The following is an 18,833-nucleotide window of genomic DNA, read 5'->3' as shown; positions in this document are numbered from 1 at the left end:
AGTCAAATAAAAATGCCGAAAATTTTGAAAACAATATTTTTATCTCAACCTGTACGTCTTAGTTTCCTGTGGCATTTTACAGACAACTGTGGTTCAGCTGCAAAGGAAATGATAACATTTGTTTATGCTAGACTTATAATCATATTCCTTTTTAAGTAAATTGTGTCTGAGATGCGATGGACAAACCGTACATAAAAATGACTTGCATGTTAATACTCATGGTTTAATTTTTTTGTCAATTAATGACAGGGTTTCTCTTTTTTGCTATATTACTGAATCAGAATAAGTGAGTGGCAAAAACTCACAACAATCAAATCAATCAAATTTTATTTGTATTTTCACAAATCACAATTTGTCTCATAGGGCTTAACAAGGTGCGAAAACCTCTGTCCTTAACAAGAGTCATCAGGGCTCTGTTTTGTTGTGAGGGAGGTCACCTATCTTTTAATTATAGTGTCATGTGAGGTCAGGATTACCAGTGGTAAAAAAAAATATGATTAATTTAAAACTGTGATATTTTATTTTGTATGGCAGGATCCATTTGAATGCATGTGGGCAGTCCCCTGTCAGGAAAATGTAGAGAACATTCTCTGTAATGAAATGTTCACATCCTCTGGGCTTCGACTCAGCTTGAGTTTGACCAATAGCCGTCTCTCCTCCCCAATTTGCCCGTGTCCTCATCTGTTACATCTCACAGTCTGAGTCACTCACTGTCTGACTGCTGAGGTGAGATGTAGTTTTTCCTTCAATGTGGTAAGGTTTAATCAACTTCAAGTTATCCCAACCTGTTCTTAAAATACTTTTCAATGAGTCAGGATTAAAGTGTCAGAGACGAGAAGACCTGAGATTTCTCTTCTGAGAAAACGCACCTACACTCAAGAACACACACACATACACACCCAGAGACACAATTGTCATGTCATCAACTTGGCATCCAAACCTCTCCCTCCACTCTCTGTGGAATAAAAGGCAGGAGTGAGGCATTACACTTGAAGGATGTGCCTGTGCTGACATGATGTGTCTGGACACTTTGTTTGTGTCTATACCACCTGCAACCATACCTCCCTTTCTATTTGTATCTGTGTGTGTCGGCTTCCCTCTACCTCATGCTTCTCTTTCTATGAACACAGGGGGCATCAGGTGCCAGTGTGAAGCAAAGACAGATTTAAACACCGAGCTGAAAGCACAGATTTTAATGAATTGAATTTTGATCTTCAGAACCAGGTGAACTCTCTCGAAAAAGGTCAGCAGCAGATTTGGTATTTTGTCTGTGGACAAATAGTGTGGAGTAACATTTACAGGAAAGAATGTTGTGTAAGGATTTTTACACAATCTGAATTATTCTGTTATGGCATTCTCAAGATGACGGTTGAGGATGTTTACTGTGGAATGTGATCATCTCCGTGGCCTGAATTCATCCTGTGAAAGCTTAGCAACACTTACGTCACAGTGCGATGCAAATTCAACTCCCACTCTTGAAATGTGGAGAGCGAAGGCTAAATATCCACTGATACAGCAAAAGTGTCATTTCTTCTTATTAAGATCTCACACCTCAACTCTGCCATTTTCCATCTGTCTCTTGACTGAGAAATCACTCTTGACATTTGGGAGCTCTGCACCCAATGCAGCCACAGTGATAGTCCCGGTAATACTGATATGGACAATAAGAGATATTTAGTTATTAATTCCACAAAAGATCTCATTTACACTTTTCATTTGACCTAACCGTGTTTTAAAAAAAACATTCTTCTTTTGTTGTGGAATAAGAAGCTTTAAGATTTGCCCATACTTGTCAGCTTCATTTATAAACTGTGTCTTTTGTTCCTGCCTTTCTTTCTCTGTACTATTTTCCCATTTCTCAGATTTCAAAGGGCTACAATATGAGCATCCCCATGCCCGGTCACCCAGTGAATTTCTCTCCGGCCACTCAGGCCCAGGCCCAGCGGGATGTCGAGCAGCTGGAGAAACTCATCTCCGAACACGATGTGGTTTTCTTGCTGATGGACACGAGGGAGAGCCGCTGGCTGCCGACAGTGATCGCTGGCAGCAAGAGAAAGGTAGGAGGGGAAGTTGTACAGTGTGTACAGTTAACACAACAGTGGGATCACTGGTGGGATTGGGGTTATATGTGGGAGTAATTAAAGCTGCACTTGTCATTTTCTCTTCATAAACAATGAATCACATGATGAGAGATGATGAAAGTATCTGTGTCTTGTGACGAACGCACATACAGTTGAGTGAATAAATATTTATAATAACAACCAAATATGTAGACCTTGACTCTTGAACAGCTCTTGAAAAACACATCAACAATATCAGGAATTTCTGGGAGAAATATGTGCTTCTTTATCTGCTAAATGCTCCATTTATATCAGCAGCTAGTCCCTAACTGAACATGTCTGCTGATTTGGTGTTGAGCAAGGAAACAAAACACTGAGCAGTTGCCGGGTAGGAGCACTGACAGAGTTATGCCCTTGTTTAATCTTTAAAGATTACACTGTATTCACAAATACAAAGAGTATGTTTAACCCTAACCCTCTATTCTATTGTAATACCAGGTTAAATAAAATGAAATCTAGTTTGAAACTTTTGACACACTCTTATGGGAGGGGGTGGGGGACATTCATGATTTTGTGTGGTAATTCTTGTTTTACTTTAAACTGGAACCTCAAACTTTGAGGCCATCCTCCAGGAAATAGAACAATACTGTGTGTCTCTTGGAATTGTGTCAGTTGCCAGGCAATGTCCGGAATTATCGAACATTGTGTCAGGAACTAGGTAATACCTCCAGTAGTGTCACTGATGCAGCTCTTGCATCACTACATGCCGCTAAGTGTTTTCAGGGCTGCTGATTAGGTTTCCTCCATGGCCTGCTCCGACAAACATTTGTGCCGCGGGGCTGTTTCAGACACAAATTGGCTCTACGATTTATTTCCTTTGCTTCCCTGAGGGTCGAGATGTTTTCAACATTCTAAAGAGCCTATTAAGGCTGTTTGTCACCGTTTCCTCAAAATGATTCAACACAGTGCTCCCTTATTGTTTGTGGAGAAGAAGCCATTTAGGTAATTTGATTTGGTTGAAATGTGCCGTGTGTGCTTTGGACAAATGGAAAACATCTTTATTCAGGCCGAAGCTATTTGAGATCTTGTATTGCCACTGTTTGTACATATCTATTTTTACCATTATTGTTTTTATGTTGTTCCAGCTGGTGATGAATGCTGCTCTAGGCTTCGACACATTTGTGGTGATGCGCCATGGGCTGAAGCAACCCCCCGTCAGTCAGAATGTTTCTGCAGGCGCCGACTCTTCCCCTTCCTGTTCTTCTGCCTCCTCTTCATCGTCCACACCAGCCGGCTCTGCGCCCTCCGTCCCAGCATCCTCTCTGTTCTCCAACATCCCAGGACACAAGCTGGGCTGCTACTTCTGCAACGATGTCGTGGCACCGGGAGATGTGAGAAAAACACACAGATGTCAAGCAAACACTGAGCTTATTCAACTGCTTAATATCCTCAAAAAACATGAGAAAACATAGGAATGAACACAAGGAGAATTCTTTTAGATATTTTCTTCATCATAACTTCAACCTAATTTGGCTTCTATTCACTTTTTTATATGGATTGATCAAATACCTACTTGCTGCCTTTTAGGCTGTTTTAGTTTATTGTTTTAGTTTTCAGAAACTGACTCAGCCACTTGTACAGCACCACACAGACAGAGTCAGCATCTAGTTAAACATAGATGAGCATCCATCAAGCTAAGTGGACAAAGACTTTCAGACCAAAAAACAAAGCCAAAGTGTAGGTTAGTGTTGTATAAGGTAAACATATGTCTATTTTTTAATCAAAACCTGTCCGGCTGCCATAAGGCAATAATATATTGTTGATGGTTAAGTGGTGATGCCTGACAAAAACATTACACTTGTGAGAATCACATTTTCTTGCCATCACCATTTTTCCTGTGTATGTGTTTTGTACCCTGGCACTCTTTACTTTCTCTTTTTGTTCTTTTTCTTCCTCCTGACCTTCTCATATGAGTAATTTACAAAAGCTGTTCAACCGCTATTGAAGTCCTTTGCTGTAAACTATTCAGCCCTGACTTGTTCTGTAAATGTCATATGGCTCCAGCCTTCTGCTGTCACACATTATAGCAATATTAACATTTGAATTGGAGGCACAGCTTGTAAATTTCAAATGTTCTAAATTCTAAAATGGAAATTTATAATATTTGAATGTCAATGATTCAAGTGTTTGTTGTTTTGCTGTTTTTTCACTGAGTGTTGTTTGTTGATTAAAGCACAATGGTACAAGATTACATGTCATGTTGATGTCATTGTTTTTTTTGTTTTTCTCTCACGGACAGTCGACCAGGGATCGAACTCTGGATCAGCAGTGCACAGTCAGTAGACCAGGTCTTGCCATGATTGCTGGAGCCCTGGCTGTTGAGATGATGGTGTCCATTCTGCAGCATAGTGAAGGGTAAGGCAGCTTAGACCTATAACTTTTTATTCCTAGTCTTAGCGGTACTGGTCTGACCATACATGCATAGTATGGAGAAGGTAAGGAAGGAAAGTGAAGCCTGTTGTTTCAAATATGAGAGATACTTTTTTTTACAATCACTCAAATCTAAGATAACATATGGTAACATCGAAACATTAACAGTCAGTTATGGTGAATCAAAATGCTCTTGTTGCAGCCTGAGGTGAACTTTCCTCAGGAACCCCTGGTTCCTCAGTCCCAGTGAAAAACTTGAGAAAATTGTGTCTATGCTGTTTTGGCTTCTAAACTTTCAGTAAGCTTCATGCTGCAGACAGCAGAGGTCTCACTGCACCGCAGGCTGTATTTGTCCCAATACGGTTTTGACCCAGTTACTTACATTTTACTAAAGTGTACTGTGAGGTCTTTGTCATCATTTCTAGTCTTTCTCTTAAAATTCACCTTCAAAAGCTGTAAATACGGCAACACACTCAACTCCGATGTTCACTTGGCAACCTGTAATAGTCCAATGTTTGTGACTTTTAAAAGTCTTTTTACGAAAAAGAAGTGTGTACGTGTGTCTGTCTTTGTGGACATGTGATTTGTTTGCCTGTTATGGTGAAATTCGTGTTAAAGCGTCTGCTTGCTCTGTCTGATAAAACGGCCATTTTCCCTCAGTGTTTTGATATTATAAGCCCTCACAGAGCTCTTCTGCCTATCCTGGATAAAAAGCTTAAAAGCAACAGAGAACAGAAGAGTTTCTATGAGCTGTACTTTCTGTGCCTCTGTCATTGTGCAGCTCTTTCCTTTGCAACCGGATCTCCTAGTTTTTCACTTTCAAAGCTGTTTTTATTTCTGTCGTCCATTACTTTATCCGTTTTTAAGGATCATACTGTGGCTTTCTTTTATACTTTTACTTTCTAACCAATCACAGGCTTTAGAAAATGTTCACCCAAGGATTTGTTCTGTGGCAGCTTGATAGACATTTCTCACTTTGCAAAAACCCTTCCTAGCTCAGTGTGAGACGTGGCATTACAGTTATTAATACACCTAAGCAGTCAAATCTTTTAATTTGTCAAGATTGAGGGAGCTAGACCAATTAGTTTTCATTTTTTTTTTTTTGTACAGTGCTCTTGTTCATCTGTCTTTTGTCCAAATAAAAATGTATGGTAACATTTACGTACAAAAAGGAATTTAAAGGAAAACATAAAAATGTTCTCTCTTTCTCCTTCAGTGGCTACGCAGTGGCCAGTAGCAGTGACGACCGAATGAATGAACCTCCCACATCTCTGGGGCTAGTGCCACATCAGGTCAGACACCCACGAACAATGACACTCACTTGCACGCATCCATATGTTTTATACTAAGAATACTGTGTAACTGCTGTTTGACTATTGACCTCCATTATAAGCCTGTGCTATTATCCATTATGATTCGGTCTGAAACGCTAAAACGGTTGTTTTCATTAGACCCTTAGCATATAACATTGCTGTTATTAGTCACTCCTTTGATGCCATGATTTCTAAAATCTCACACCATTTGGGCTCAGTATAAATAAGCAAAGGCGACATAACAAGAGATCTTAACGACAGTACAGCAGCAGGATCTCTCGCTTTTTTTCCTTTGCATAAACTTCCCACTGGTGGTTGCTATAGAAATAACAGCAGTTTTCTCAAGGGAGAACATAGAGCTCTATACTAGTGCGTGTTTGTGTCTATATGAAGTCACGATATTACTCAAGACGTAGAGGCTTAAATCTGTTCATAGTCACAATATGGTGACTTGGCTCCCTTAATAGCAAATGCCCATAATGTAAATAATTAAATTTTAAGGTTAAGACTTATTTCAAGTGTGTTTTGATTTTAACCCTATCAAACAGTTAATATTATAGCCTTATTTTTGATAGAGACATTTCATATTACAATTGTTTGTACATTATAAGATTAAGCCCATTGTGCTGGTAACCAGGTAACTCTAAGGGGTTAACTTACTTTTTCTGTTTAAAAAAATGAAAAAAATAAATATGTTTACCCTACAAAAAAGAGACGAGCCAAGGATAGAGCCCTCTGGCTTCCTACAACCATTTTGAAGTAGATTTGAAGTACTTATGTTGTGGAGAATATGACTAATTCAACCTGACCATTTTTACCAGAATGAGCTGTTTGCTGTGGTTTATTTAGCTCTACAGTGAGGAAAATCCATGGCTCAATTTATAAACATAATCAGTGAAATGGTTGCAGTTCTACTCAAAAGAGTGTACTCGTAAACATGTTTCTCTGTGTCCTTGTGGGGCTACTGAGTTTATGTCCATTTTTCAAGTCTTTTTACTAATTTAATTTAGTTTAACAACTGTTTCAGTGGCTTTCCCACTGATTCATTAGAAGCTATTCTTTTTACAGTCTAATACTATATGTGTAAATATTTAGTATGAGGTCAGAGATGTGCCTCCTTTGTTCCCATAATTGCCAAAAAGGACCAAAAAAACATTTTGAAAACTGAAATAATGATCATATTCTCTGCACTGGGATGGTCATAGAATAAAGGAAGACCACATTCAACCAAACTGTGCCCTCATGCTTAGTGATCGCTTTCATGTACTTATCTCTCCACCTTCATTTGCATCATCAGTATTCATCACCCTGGGAATCTGCATTCCGTGCCATTTGCTCAACACCTCTGCTCCTCATCGTATTTCGGCCAAAATATTTCAGAGAACAATGACATGCAAATACATGCCGTCTGCGAAGGCAAGGGGATGAGAGAATGATGACGAGAGAGAAATGCAAAGTAAATAATACGCATGAGCGGGTGAATATGTGTGTCGATCGTTTTTGTACATTCTGCCAACAACCGCCTCGAATCACATCTCACTGCAGCTCAGTGGTTTGAAGCTGCAGCCTGTGTTTTCTGTGGTGCCACAGTGACAATTTGTGGTGATTTATAGAAACTGCATCATGTTTTTTTGTCATTGAACTGTACATATAAGTTGAGTTAAACTTTTTTTTGGCATGTGAAAAGACATAAGTATAAATTCAGTCATAATTTTTGCTATTTTGTATTGAAAAACACAAATTTGCTAAATCTGGGGGGTAACTTTGATTTTGCTCTGAACATTATTTGCAATTTTTCATCTATACCACTTATTCTTTGAGGGTCACTGGGGCCTTGGGCCAATCCGGGCCGACAGTGGGTGAGAGGCGGGATAAACTCTTAATAAGTCGTCATCGTATCACAGGGCGAACTGCTCTGTGTGTCCTGTGATGTTCACCAGATGGGAGAAAAGCAGAAGTCAAATTTCCCTACTCTGCATGTCGTGTGATTGTGCATGTGTTTGGGATCAATACATGTATCTTATCTTATCTTATCTTATTCACACTCACATGCAGAGTCTCCAATTATCCTTACCCCAGCCTATATGTTTTTGGACTGTGGGAGGAAGCTGGAGAACACAGAGAAAACCAACACATACAGGGGGGGAACATGCAAACCAGTTTCAAAAACCAGGAGCCAAACCAGGAACCTCTTACTGTGAGGCGACACTGCTGCCCACTACATCCCGGTGCCACCCCATTGTGTACATGATCTTATCTAAAACATCCAGCGATGAAAATAAAAGCAGCACAGTCTTTCAATTCCTTGTATTAATGATAAAGTGTAAAAAAGGAGAACTGTGTCTGATTTGTCAGAGAAATTACAGTGAGGCAAGCACAGAAGCTGGGGACGCAATATGCCTTTTTTTCACATACCTGGAGCCTTTTACTACTCAAAAGAGTCTCTCCATGAAGAAGGTACACTATATGAGAGGCCACTCGTCCATTCAGGGTCATCTCACTTGCCCACGCTCTCCCACTGCTCACAGTCACTCATTCACTCACCCCTTCATTTCATTTATTAACTGGGCACATTTACTGTTGCAGTTTTCTTATCGTAGGCATTTTATATCCTTACGGTCCCTCAATTCCTCCGTCCGCTTCTTTCATTCCTCTGTTTCTCCCACCTTTTTTTTATTTAACTGGTCATCACACAGATGGGAAAATGTTTAAGATGAGAGCAAAGAAATGAAAAAAGGAGCATAATTAATGCAGGTGTTATGCAAGTGTTGTAAATCAACGTGTTTTGCAAGATGATGCATTATTAGTTTCACAGTTTGAGATTTAGAATGTAACCCAACAGAATAATTCAATAATTTACACCTGGGTGAAAAATTGTTTGCGTAGTTTGCACCAAAATATCCCAACACAAGACCTGAAAGCTTTTAATTACCCTTCCCGTTGTGCATTGTGTGGTGACTGGTCACAAATGATTTACACATTTGTCAGTTCCACAACCAGATAATTACAGTCAGGGAAGTAACTTCACCTTCTGGTCGGTGTGCGTCACCAGAAAACATAATGGGAGAAGCTTTTATTAACCGGAGGATGTGGGGATTTGAGAGGAGGGAAATAAAGTGGAATATACTGGGGATGATGAGTGGTGTTTCATCACGTGTTGCAAAAGAGGTTTGTGTGTGTGTGTGGAATGAGCTCTTTGGTCCATAATTGAAGTAATTAGCCATAATTACTGAAGCCTTAAATAGGAGTGAAGGCTTTCAGTAGTGAAAGATGTGATGATAATGTATCACAGGAAAAGGTTTGCAGGTCTTTCTCTGGCACTAGAGGGCGCACCCTGCATGTTTTTGAAATGTGAAATACAGAGAAACTTAAAACTGCTCCCTGATTTTTTTTTAATAGGTGACTGGATGTTTAGTACCATTACCTTAAAACATATTTAAATTTTGATTTGTTTTTGTGCCAAAAAAACTTTCCCTCACAAATTAGAACTCTTCTGATTGTTGGCAAGACTTTTTTATCTTCATGTGATATCAAATGTTCTGTGTTTTTAAATAACATGATTGTGGTTTTGACATGTTTGAGCTGTTTTTCTTCTCCTCTGTCTCACGTCATTCGATTTGACGTGTTGATTTCTCCTCCACAGATCCGAGGTTTTCTTGCGAGGTTCGACAACGTCCTGCCTGCCAGCCTGGCCTTCGACAAATGCACTGCCTGTTCACCCACTGTAAGTGGCACGAATAGTAATGCAATCATTTATATTATGTGTTTTCAAATCCATTTTATCAACAAGACAGTGTTTGGAAGGTAAACTTCTATAATAGCATAGTTCTCTTTTCTTTATTAGATTAGATTCTGTTACTGTGAATCACAAAAACACAATTTGTAGCTTTAGCAGAAATGGGGAGATTCCCATTTCCACATTGTGAGGTTAGTGGAGCTGTGTTGAAATGTTGCTCCTTGAGGAATACTGAATACACACACACACACACACACACACACACACACACACACACACAGAAGTTGGAAAAACCATATGGCAACAATCAAGCAGCAGTTGTTCATTGATGTCAGTGACTGTCGTATGAGTGAAATTAGCCCCCACTGCTTCAGTGTGTGTGTGCGTTTGCACATGTACATAAAGATGGGTTTTTGAAGGGTCTATTTTTCCATAATTAGCCAAGTTGGGGTGAGACCCATTTTTCATTTTACCACATTGTCATTGATGTCCACAGCACAAAATGGCCAATCAGAACCCCAGGTGGCGTGCGGTTAGTGGTGTCCAGCATTGTGAACTGTTGGTCTAAAACGAATATGAGCAGGGTGGAGGGAAATAAAACCTCAACTTAGTAAGGGAGAAAGTTGAAAAAAGGCAGATTCTGTGGGGGTGTAAAGAGTGGAAGTTCAGGGATGAAGAAAGGGTGTTGTGATGAGTGGAGGGCTGGTTCACTCTCTCTTTCTGCCCTGCTCTCAATGCAGTCTTTGTGTCTATAAAGAGGTCATAAAGCCCCAGATCTATCACTTTCATGTGAACACAGAGCAAGAAACCAAGAGGCAGATGGGGGGAGGGAGCTGGCTGACTTGTCCTCTTAAAGTTTGAAGTATTCTCAACCTACGCTGCTTGTGAAAGAAAAAGTTTGACGTTCCAGCCCATCTTAAGGTGTCATGTTTCTGCCCGTGTGACTGATGAGATTATTTGCTCTGCACAGAGGGCTCATATAGTTTGATAGGGAGAGGGTGAAGCCTGTGTAGTCAAGAACAATGAACAACATGATTCAGGAAAGACGATCCTTAGCTGAGACAGGGATAAAGGTTAAATGGTGAAATCGGTGAATGTGTTTGATTCAGTTAATTCCGCCCACACATCTTTTTCCCCTTCACTTTGTTTTGCATTTGCTTATCTGTTCTTCTCTTTCTTCTTTTCTGTGAGCCGTCTCCTATTTCACGTCTCCCTATTTCCCTCCATCCCTCAGCTCTCAGCTCTGTCTTACTGTCTCTCCTTTCCTGTTCTCCCTCCTACATATCTCTTCTCCTCCCTTTGTATGTCCCTCTGTCCATCTATCAGTCCATCCACTGTAATGTGTGAGTGCCCGTCTTTGTCGTGTGTGTGTGTGTGTGTGTGTGTGTGTGTGTGTGTGTGTGTGTGTGTGTGTGTGTGTGTGTGTGTGTGTGTGTGTGTGTGTGTGTGTGTGTGTGTGTGTGTGTGTGTGTGTGTGTGTGTGTGTGTGTGTGTGTGTGTGTGTGTGTGTGTGTGTGTGTGTGTGTGTGTGTGTGTGTGTGTACTCCTGCTGCAGTCAGCTGTGTGCTGCCAGGTCACTATGGAAACAAAACAATTCAGCCCCTGTCTGGGCTGGAACAGTTCCTGTAGAGTTGGGGCTTTTCACTGTGTGTGTGTGTGTGCGTGCGTGTCCTAACTCTTTCTGGGGCTACACGCCAGAGAGTAAATCACAGCTGACGTGGCTTCGTATAAAACCATGCCAGACACCTCCTACTACAACTACTTGTAACACTACAAATATGCTACCTCTATTTATAGTAACAATAAGATTATATATGTTGTGTGAAGACACTGAACTGGTCACTGCTGCTGCTTACAGTGTTGTTATATTAAACCATTTGAACAAAGTAAAAGATTAAAATCTGATTCTGGAGTACAGGTAACCTTTTACTGTATTTTGTGGACGTACACATAATTTATCACCTTTCAAGGGAACCTATAATAATATGTGATTGTTACAGGATTTGTATCATTACAATGAGCCACAGGAGATTAAGTTGAAATAATATTTGGTCTAGTGATCAGAAAAGATTAAGAACAAAATGCTTGTAGTTTATCAAATTGGAACTTTTGCTACTTTTCTCTCTGTTCTAACCTTTCTTTGGGTTATAGATTGTTAGTCAGGTCAAGCCTTTTTAAAGAACTCACCTCAGGTTGTGGGAGTAATCCTTATCAGTAATGCTTTGAAACCAGCAGTTAATTTCCCATTTTAGAGTAGAACCATTTATTTTTCTTTTCTTAGGTAAGTTTTGACGTTCAGTTTGTGTGCACAGAAACCACAGACTGTAAATGACACATTCTGATGAGTTTTCCTTCCTGTGCAGGGAGCTGTTTCTCTGAAATTCCAAAAGACTGTTGAGGTTAATCAATGAATCAGAGTTGGTGTGTTGTTAGATGCAAGTGTCTAACCTGGTGCGACGACCACACATATTAATAGAGGAAGTCAAAGCCACTGAGTCACCAGGAACTGTTTATTCACCCTATGCAGCGTACAATAAACTTCACATGATGGCAAAACCACAAACTTTTACCTTTTTAAGGCTTTTATTCATAGTTGTGTACGAGTCAAGAAACGTTCAACTCTGTAAACATAAACTGTGTTTTGAAATCCATCCTTGAGACCACCAGCAGTAAGATTACATCTATAACTATTGCTGGTATGTTTATAGCTGAAGTTAAAGCCCCTGTTAGCCACCAGGACCACCCCATGTATGTTTTAATATGTTGAAGCTATGCTAAACTCAACCACAGCCTGTGGTGAGGGACACTGTCAGCTAATATCTTCAGTATGAATCCACAAACGACTTCAAAAAGAAAACATTGCCACTGTGAAATCAAGTGAGAGGGCAGACATTTATGTGGCTTCTTTAGGAAGGAAGCTACAGATGTGTAAAATCCAGATGTTGCAACTCTGTATCAAGGCTGCTGCAGTAAACTGGTATCGACAATAATCATGGTATTTAAAAATGGCATTCACAGAGCACATACAGTACCTGCCCAAGGCCCAGCAGTTCCCCTATGGAAACACATTTAAATCCACTAGATACAGATGAAACCAAAAACTCCTTGGCAGAGGAAAGTATGGATATCATTATAGAGATAATATTGTTAGATTCTTCAGACTTCAGCTGTGCTTAAAATGATTATTTAAATTGACTGGCATCATCAACCAGCATGACAGTGACACAGCGGTAACTCCCCATCTGTCTTTCTATTCTCTTATTTATATTCCTTTAGTCTTTTCGGTTCCTCCAATCAAAAGAATCGAAAACAGTTTTCCATTAAGGTATTTTAAGTTGTGAATATTGAAAACTGTACCTATCTCAACAGGAGACGTTATTTGTTCTTTGGGTATGTTCTTTTTTAAACTATTTTGCTGCCTATAAATCTCATGCCAGGTGGGTTTGTGAAAACAACAAGTGCACCTATTGCCAAAAGCTGATGACAAATCTCTGCCTGTCGGGGCACGCACAGTTTTTGGCTTCGTCAGTCGTTCTCACTTGAAGCAGGTGTTTGCCCTTTTGCAACGATCGTAAATAACGTAATATCTGGAGTGTAATTAATCTGCCGGAAAAGAGACTAGACACACATTAAACACACTTCAAGATGATTTGCTTGATAGCTTTATTATTTTAATTCAATATTCTTTTCAGACAACATAATAATATGCTTGTTGTTTCTTTATTCTGATCAAGTTGCTGTCTGTCACCAGCATGTGATCAATGCTGAAAGCCATTAGCACTTGCTAAACACTGCAAAGTTCATCAGCTTTCATCAGAGCAAAGTTTGAATGAACCAGCTATTAGATGCTTCTCTCCTCCGGTGTAAACCATTTAAAGAACATTCAGTGTAAACTCTACAAGGAAATGAAAGTATCATCAAACGCATGTTTTCGTTTTTACTTTTGTTGTTGGTAAACTTTTTTGCCATTGGTCACAACAACATCTGCTCTGACTTGTCCATTTTTTTCCATGTTCCTTATGGTCTTGTATTGAAATGGACATGGGTGAATGGTTTAAGTGTGTTTTGTGTGTGTTATTGTGTGTCTGTGTGCATTGCTTGGACTGACTTTATTAATGTTATCACAAGATCATCACAGTTATCAGGTTTCTGTGCCATGAGGAGCTATATTCCAAACAGAGTGGGCTCTGCCTGTTGGCGTCTCATGTAACAGATCCCATAGAATCAAAGAAATAAAAGTGAGGAAAGAAAAGAAAGGTTGAATAGATGAACAAGGGACACGTCAGTGCGTATTGTGTGCGGTGAGTCTGGCTCCAAGACTAGACGCCAGGTCAGTCTGCGAACACACGCGTGAACAGTAGTGCACACAGTGTGTCTGTTGATGTCTCAGGCAGAGGTAATCCTACACCTGCAGAGGAGTTTCTGTGGGCGTCCATGATGGGCTCGGCCAAGCTTAGGAAGATAGTCAAGAGGGCAGAGGATGTGTGTACGTGTCGGCGTGTTTTGGAAAGAAGGTGTGTGAATTTTAAAATGGCAGCAGACCAAAGTAAACCTTCATCATGATCACATGGGTGTTGAGGTGCTTTACTGCCGAGGCCCAGAGTGACGAAAGTGCCTTTTTATTTGAGTCTGTTAGATTATTGTTATTATTATATTATAATTATTATTAACTGCTTTTGAGATGAAGTTCACCTTCTGAGATGAAACAATTTATTCTTTTGACCGGGTTTTGAGTTTCTACTTTCTACAGCTGAACAAATTTCAAAGGTGCATCATCTCTCTGGCCACCATTTTTGCATTTCCTGTACCAGATTAGTGAAAATTTCTTTAGGGAAATTGTATATATAATCCAGGCATCATGCTTTTACTATTCAAGCCTATAGGTGGTGTCAGAATGGGTTTTGTTGTTTGCCTTTGCAAAATACATTACATTTCATTTTTAATAACCTATTGTTGTTTTCTTTTCGTCTAGGTTCTGGAGCACTATGAGAGGGAAGGTTTTAACTTCCTGTCCCAGGTTTTTAATTCTTCCCACTCTTTCCTGGAAGACCTGACAGGGCTGACATTGTTGCACCAGGAGACGCAGGCAGCCGAGGTAAATTCCTCCCTCATGAACACCTGCACTAACAAGTATCAACATGTACATGAAACCTGCTGCACCGAGAGCACGGTGTCAGCACATACATGGACGAAAAAGAAAAACAGTGAACACACACACAAAACATCACTGTTTAGGGTTTGCATCAGTGTATGTTTTTATTTTGTATAGTGTGTATGTGTGCGTGTGTATTTGTCTCAACCCAGTTTTATGAGATAAAATCTTATATTATCTGGTATTTTTTTCATTTTCTGGGTAAAGAGAAACTCTGTAATCAGGCAACAATGACGTCTGATCGGGAGTCTGTGCTTGAGGTAATGCAGGACCTCAGAGTAGTTTGCCCACTTCCTGGAAAGTCAAGAGAAAGGGTTTGACATGTTTAATTCAGGGTGGCAGATTGTCTGCACCTGCAACCAAAAGACCTCCAGCTGAAACTCAAGGAAGCCATGGATAAGTATCTTTGTCATAGTAGCTATACTGTTGGATGTGGTAAGGTATTATACAGTTGTAGACGTATATCATAAATGTATAAAATAATACCATGAATAAGGTGCCCCTGCAAATATTTTAACATTAAAAACTATTTTAACGACAAATAATCACCTGAGCAATTTACACAGCTAGTTCTCTGTATGTTGTCAATCTCATCTTCTTCTGCCCCGAGCTAGCACCCACAACAATATCGTTCTTGCGCTCCTTCTCTCTCTCTCATTCAAGTTGTTTGCAAGTATCTTGGGGTCTTGTTCACAAGTTAGGGTAGGATGGAGCACATTCTGCCTTTCCAAATGAAAATAGCTGAGTGGAAAAGCTGTAAATAAGAATATAAACTTGAAATACTGAAAACAGGTTTGCTTGGCTGAGGTTGAAATGTAGGTCAAGTAAAAGACAACAAAACAAAGTGCAATGAAAACAGACTTGACAGGTTACTTTCAACGTAAGAGGCACGTGACATTAAGGGAATTTGAGCCACAAGTTGTTAATCTTAAAGAGCCAACTCCTAAAAATGTCTAGTAGCTGTAGATGGAAACATGCATTAATTCAGATCTTCGTTTCTTAAAGTGTGCTTTAAAGTGGTGGTACTCTAGGGTGGAAGCCATCGTGGCAGCTGGCATTACTCAACATTTTCAGTTTGGCCATTTGGAAGGAATATTTACACTTTTGATTTTGGACGTGATTGTAAACCACAACTAGCTCTGACAGTGCAAAAACCAGCCCTTTGACTGCTGGAACCGTGACTTGGAGCGAAAGGGGGCAAACATTTCTAGATATACCTTACCATGGTCCTTCTGGAGCTGAGTAAGATTTATGAACTCGTGAAATCCATAAAAACATTCCTTATATGGTTTAAAGTCAACTTTGTTTGCCTCTGGAGACTATGGTCTCTTTCAAAGTATTTCATTACCAGGAGTTTTCTAATTATATGTTTAACGGGATATACACTGTTTTAAATCAAAGGGAGGGACAGGTTCTCCTGTAACCCTCTGATTATTGTGTTGCCATAGCACCTCACAATTGTTGTCTGTGGAACAAATGGCATAAATTTCAAATAAACATCCAATATAGTGGTGGAATATGGGTGGTTTTCCTCAAGACTCTCCTCTGACATGAGGCAGAGGGGAGTGGAGGGAGAAACAGAAAATGTGTGTGTTTGTGTGTGGGTGGGTGGTGGGGGTTGGGTCTGGTCCTGTCGAGCTGTGGGAAAATCCCACGTACTTTCTCCCCAAATGCTACTCATAACACACAGATGGAGGAGGGGAAAAGTGAAAGGCTTGGAACCATGAGGGATATGAGGAGGGGAAAGGATTGCAGATAAGAGAAACAGAAGAGAAGAAAGAAGGGGGGAATAGAAAAAGCCAGTGAAGATAAAAAAAATATCAGCTTTTTTACGATTTTCTTCCATCTTCTCTTCTGCTATTTCTCTCCGTCAATAAGGCCTTCTTCATTTCCTCTTAGTCCCATTGCGTCCTGCTATCAGTCCCATCTTGTTCCAAATCATTCAATCCTTCGCTCACACTTGTTCCTTCCCCTGATAGATACAGGAGATAGGTTAAGTCCACAAGCAATTCAATCTCAGGAGGTCTGGCAAAAACTAGATCAATTGTAGAGTCTGATAGAACCTAACAGGAACAACCTGCTCTATAACCCCTTTATAAACCTCAGTTGTTGCTTAAGAAGCCCTAAACTTGGTGAACATGTTTTGTGGAGGATGTAGAGGCGTTGCCAAGGAGTACCCTGAAGTCCAACGTGTATATGAAGATAGCACAGATCCATGGGGCATCCCAATATACTCACTCTATGTGCAGACATATCTCTCTAGCCTCACAAACTATGGTCTGCCCATTAGGTATGTGATCACATCCTTCACATCCTCCTAAGCAGTCTAGGCTGAGTTGGGTTGAAGGCACCTGAGAAGTTGAAGAACACCATGCTGTTGGGTCTGTCGAGCATGTTCATTATTGGGCCATCCATAATCGAACTGCAGGTTGATAGTTTGCTACAGGACCAAAACTCCCTATGGCCTTGTGATAAGTAAGGGCTATCAGCCATAGACCCTAGTACCAACCAAATTACTTTCCCTAGCACAGGAACTGTTTCGTCATGTAGACTCACGTCGACAAGGTGCTGGGGTACTCCACATAGCTGGCCAGCACAAAACTTTAGCATGCAGGGGCTGATGCCATCTATTACTCAGGCAGCATTGCCCTGATGACGTCTCTTCTGCTTACTCTTCACCTGAAGGTAAAATCCAGCCTAGGGATTGCAGGATGTAGGAGACTCTGCAGTGGGTTTTCTTGGGGGGATTTGAATGAGCAGAGTACGTCGTGAGTGTTAATGGGGGGGGGGGAGGGGGGGGTTCCAGCGTCCAGCCCCTACTCCCTCGATGAAATGTGTTAAAGAGTCTGACGTAGGTCCCTCTCTCCTCAATCAGAAGATGGAGAGATTGTTTTGATTGCTCAGCCCACTAGCGCCAGAAGTCTTAGTGCCTGTTTCCTGTTCACAGATTAGCTATTCTGAAAACTACTGCTCTTGGGGGACGTCCCTTCAATTTTTTTTTTCTTTCCCTCTTCCAGGAAGGGACAGAAGTTATTCCCTTCGCTTGTGAAAGCATATTATTACTTATTTCATGGGATCCCACTAGAAACAGGCTTGTGGCTTTTTGTGGCTCTTGACCCATATTTTAAGAAGAACCCGTCCTGAAATAATGATAATTCTCAATGTAAAAATTAGAGGTTTAAGGAGCCCTTGTTGGATACCTTTTTATGTGTAATTATTGGACTTGTACTATGAGTCATCGTTGGATGATGAATATCACTTTCAGGAGATCTTTTAACGACTTATTGCTTTGAGAAAGTTTCTTCTTCTTAATCGTTGAATGCTTTAGTATTCCCTGAGGAAAATAGGCCGTCAACAAACACCCTCCATCCTCTCCGGTCTTGTACCCTAACTCTTTGAGGAGGTTAGAGTTTACTTAAAAATGTATAACAAGATGTTAGACTTTCTGTCTATGTTTAAAAATGCTGCAGCATTGGTACTGAATTACTAAATGTTTGGATTACGTTTTGTGTTCAGCACTTTCTGGAGTCCTTTTTGCGTTTCTGTCTTTATTTTTATCATAAGTTGTTATTTATACAATGTTCTTTTCTTCTGCATGGTGCTGAATTTGTCACAGTCCCTGTGTCCGTGTGTGATTTGGCTCATGCAAGTTTGTGTAACAGTTCTAAACTATAATCTACGTCACCATATAGCAGTACTATGTACTTAAAGCCTATTTTGGGCTAGTTTGTAACCTGATAACTACTTTTTATGCGGTCACCACAGGGTTTTTGGGAGAGTTGAAGTTCGGTTAAAGTTTAGACTCTGTGTGTGCGTGTGTTTGTGTGTATGCACACACAAGAATCATGGTGAATGCCTTCTTTGTCTGTTTTTTTAACTTTGGTGAACATTTGTTTTAGTTTAGTACACAGGCTGTATCTGCAGCTACATGAAGCAATTTTTTGGCAATGCTTTAATATTTATGGAATTATCTGTACCTCTACTTGAATTTTTCCTCTATAATTTGGTATAGCCAGTTTCCCTTATGCACTTGTTACTGCTCAACTATTTGGGTCAAGAAAGTTCATGTTCTCATTGTACTTCATATGAAGCGTTTGTTGGTTTGTGTAACAGCGTCTGAGATCTCATTAACAACTGGGCCA

General features: G+C 40.2%; 1 protein-coding gene across 1 annotated transcript in view; it reads left to right on the top strand.

The window, feature by feature from the left end:
• Window positions 1-18,833, top strand: part of atg7 (ATG7 autophagy related 7 homolog (S. cerevisiae)) — a 50,261-nt gene that overhangs the window by 9,905 nt on the left and 21,523 nt on the right. The window contains exons 13-18 of the mRNA XM_062404914.1: window positions 1,863-2,057; window positions 3,206-3,451; window positions 4,360-4,475; window positions 5,707-5,782; window positions 9,447-9,527; window positions 14,512-14,634. Coding sequence (XP_062260898.1) covers window positions 1,863-2,057; window positions 3,206-3,451; window positions 4,360-4,475; window positions 5,707-5,782; window positions 9,447-9,527; window positions 14,512-14,634 — 837 coding nt within the window. The remainder of the gene's footprint in view (window positions 1-1,862; window positions 2,058-3,205; window positions 3,452-4,359; window positions 4,476-5,706; window positions 5,783-9,446; window positions 9,528-14,511; window positions 14,635-18,833) is intronic.

This window comes from Platichthys flesus, chromosome 2 (assembly GCF_949316205.1).
Source record: "Platichthys flesus chromosome 2, fPlaFle2.1, whole genome shotgun sequence".
NCBI classification, from domain to species: domain Eukaryota; kingdom Metazoa; phylum Chordata; class Actinopteri; order Pleuronectiformes; family Pleuronectidae; genus Platichthys; species Platichthys flesus.
This window is presented reverse-complemented; position numbering and strand designations above follow the sequence as displayed.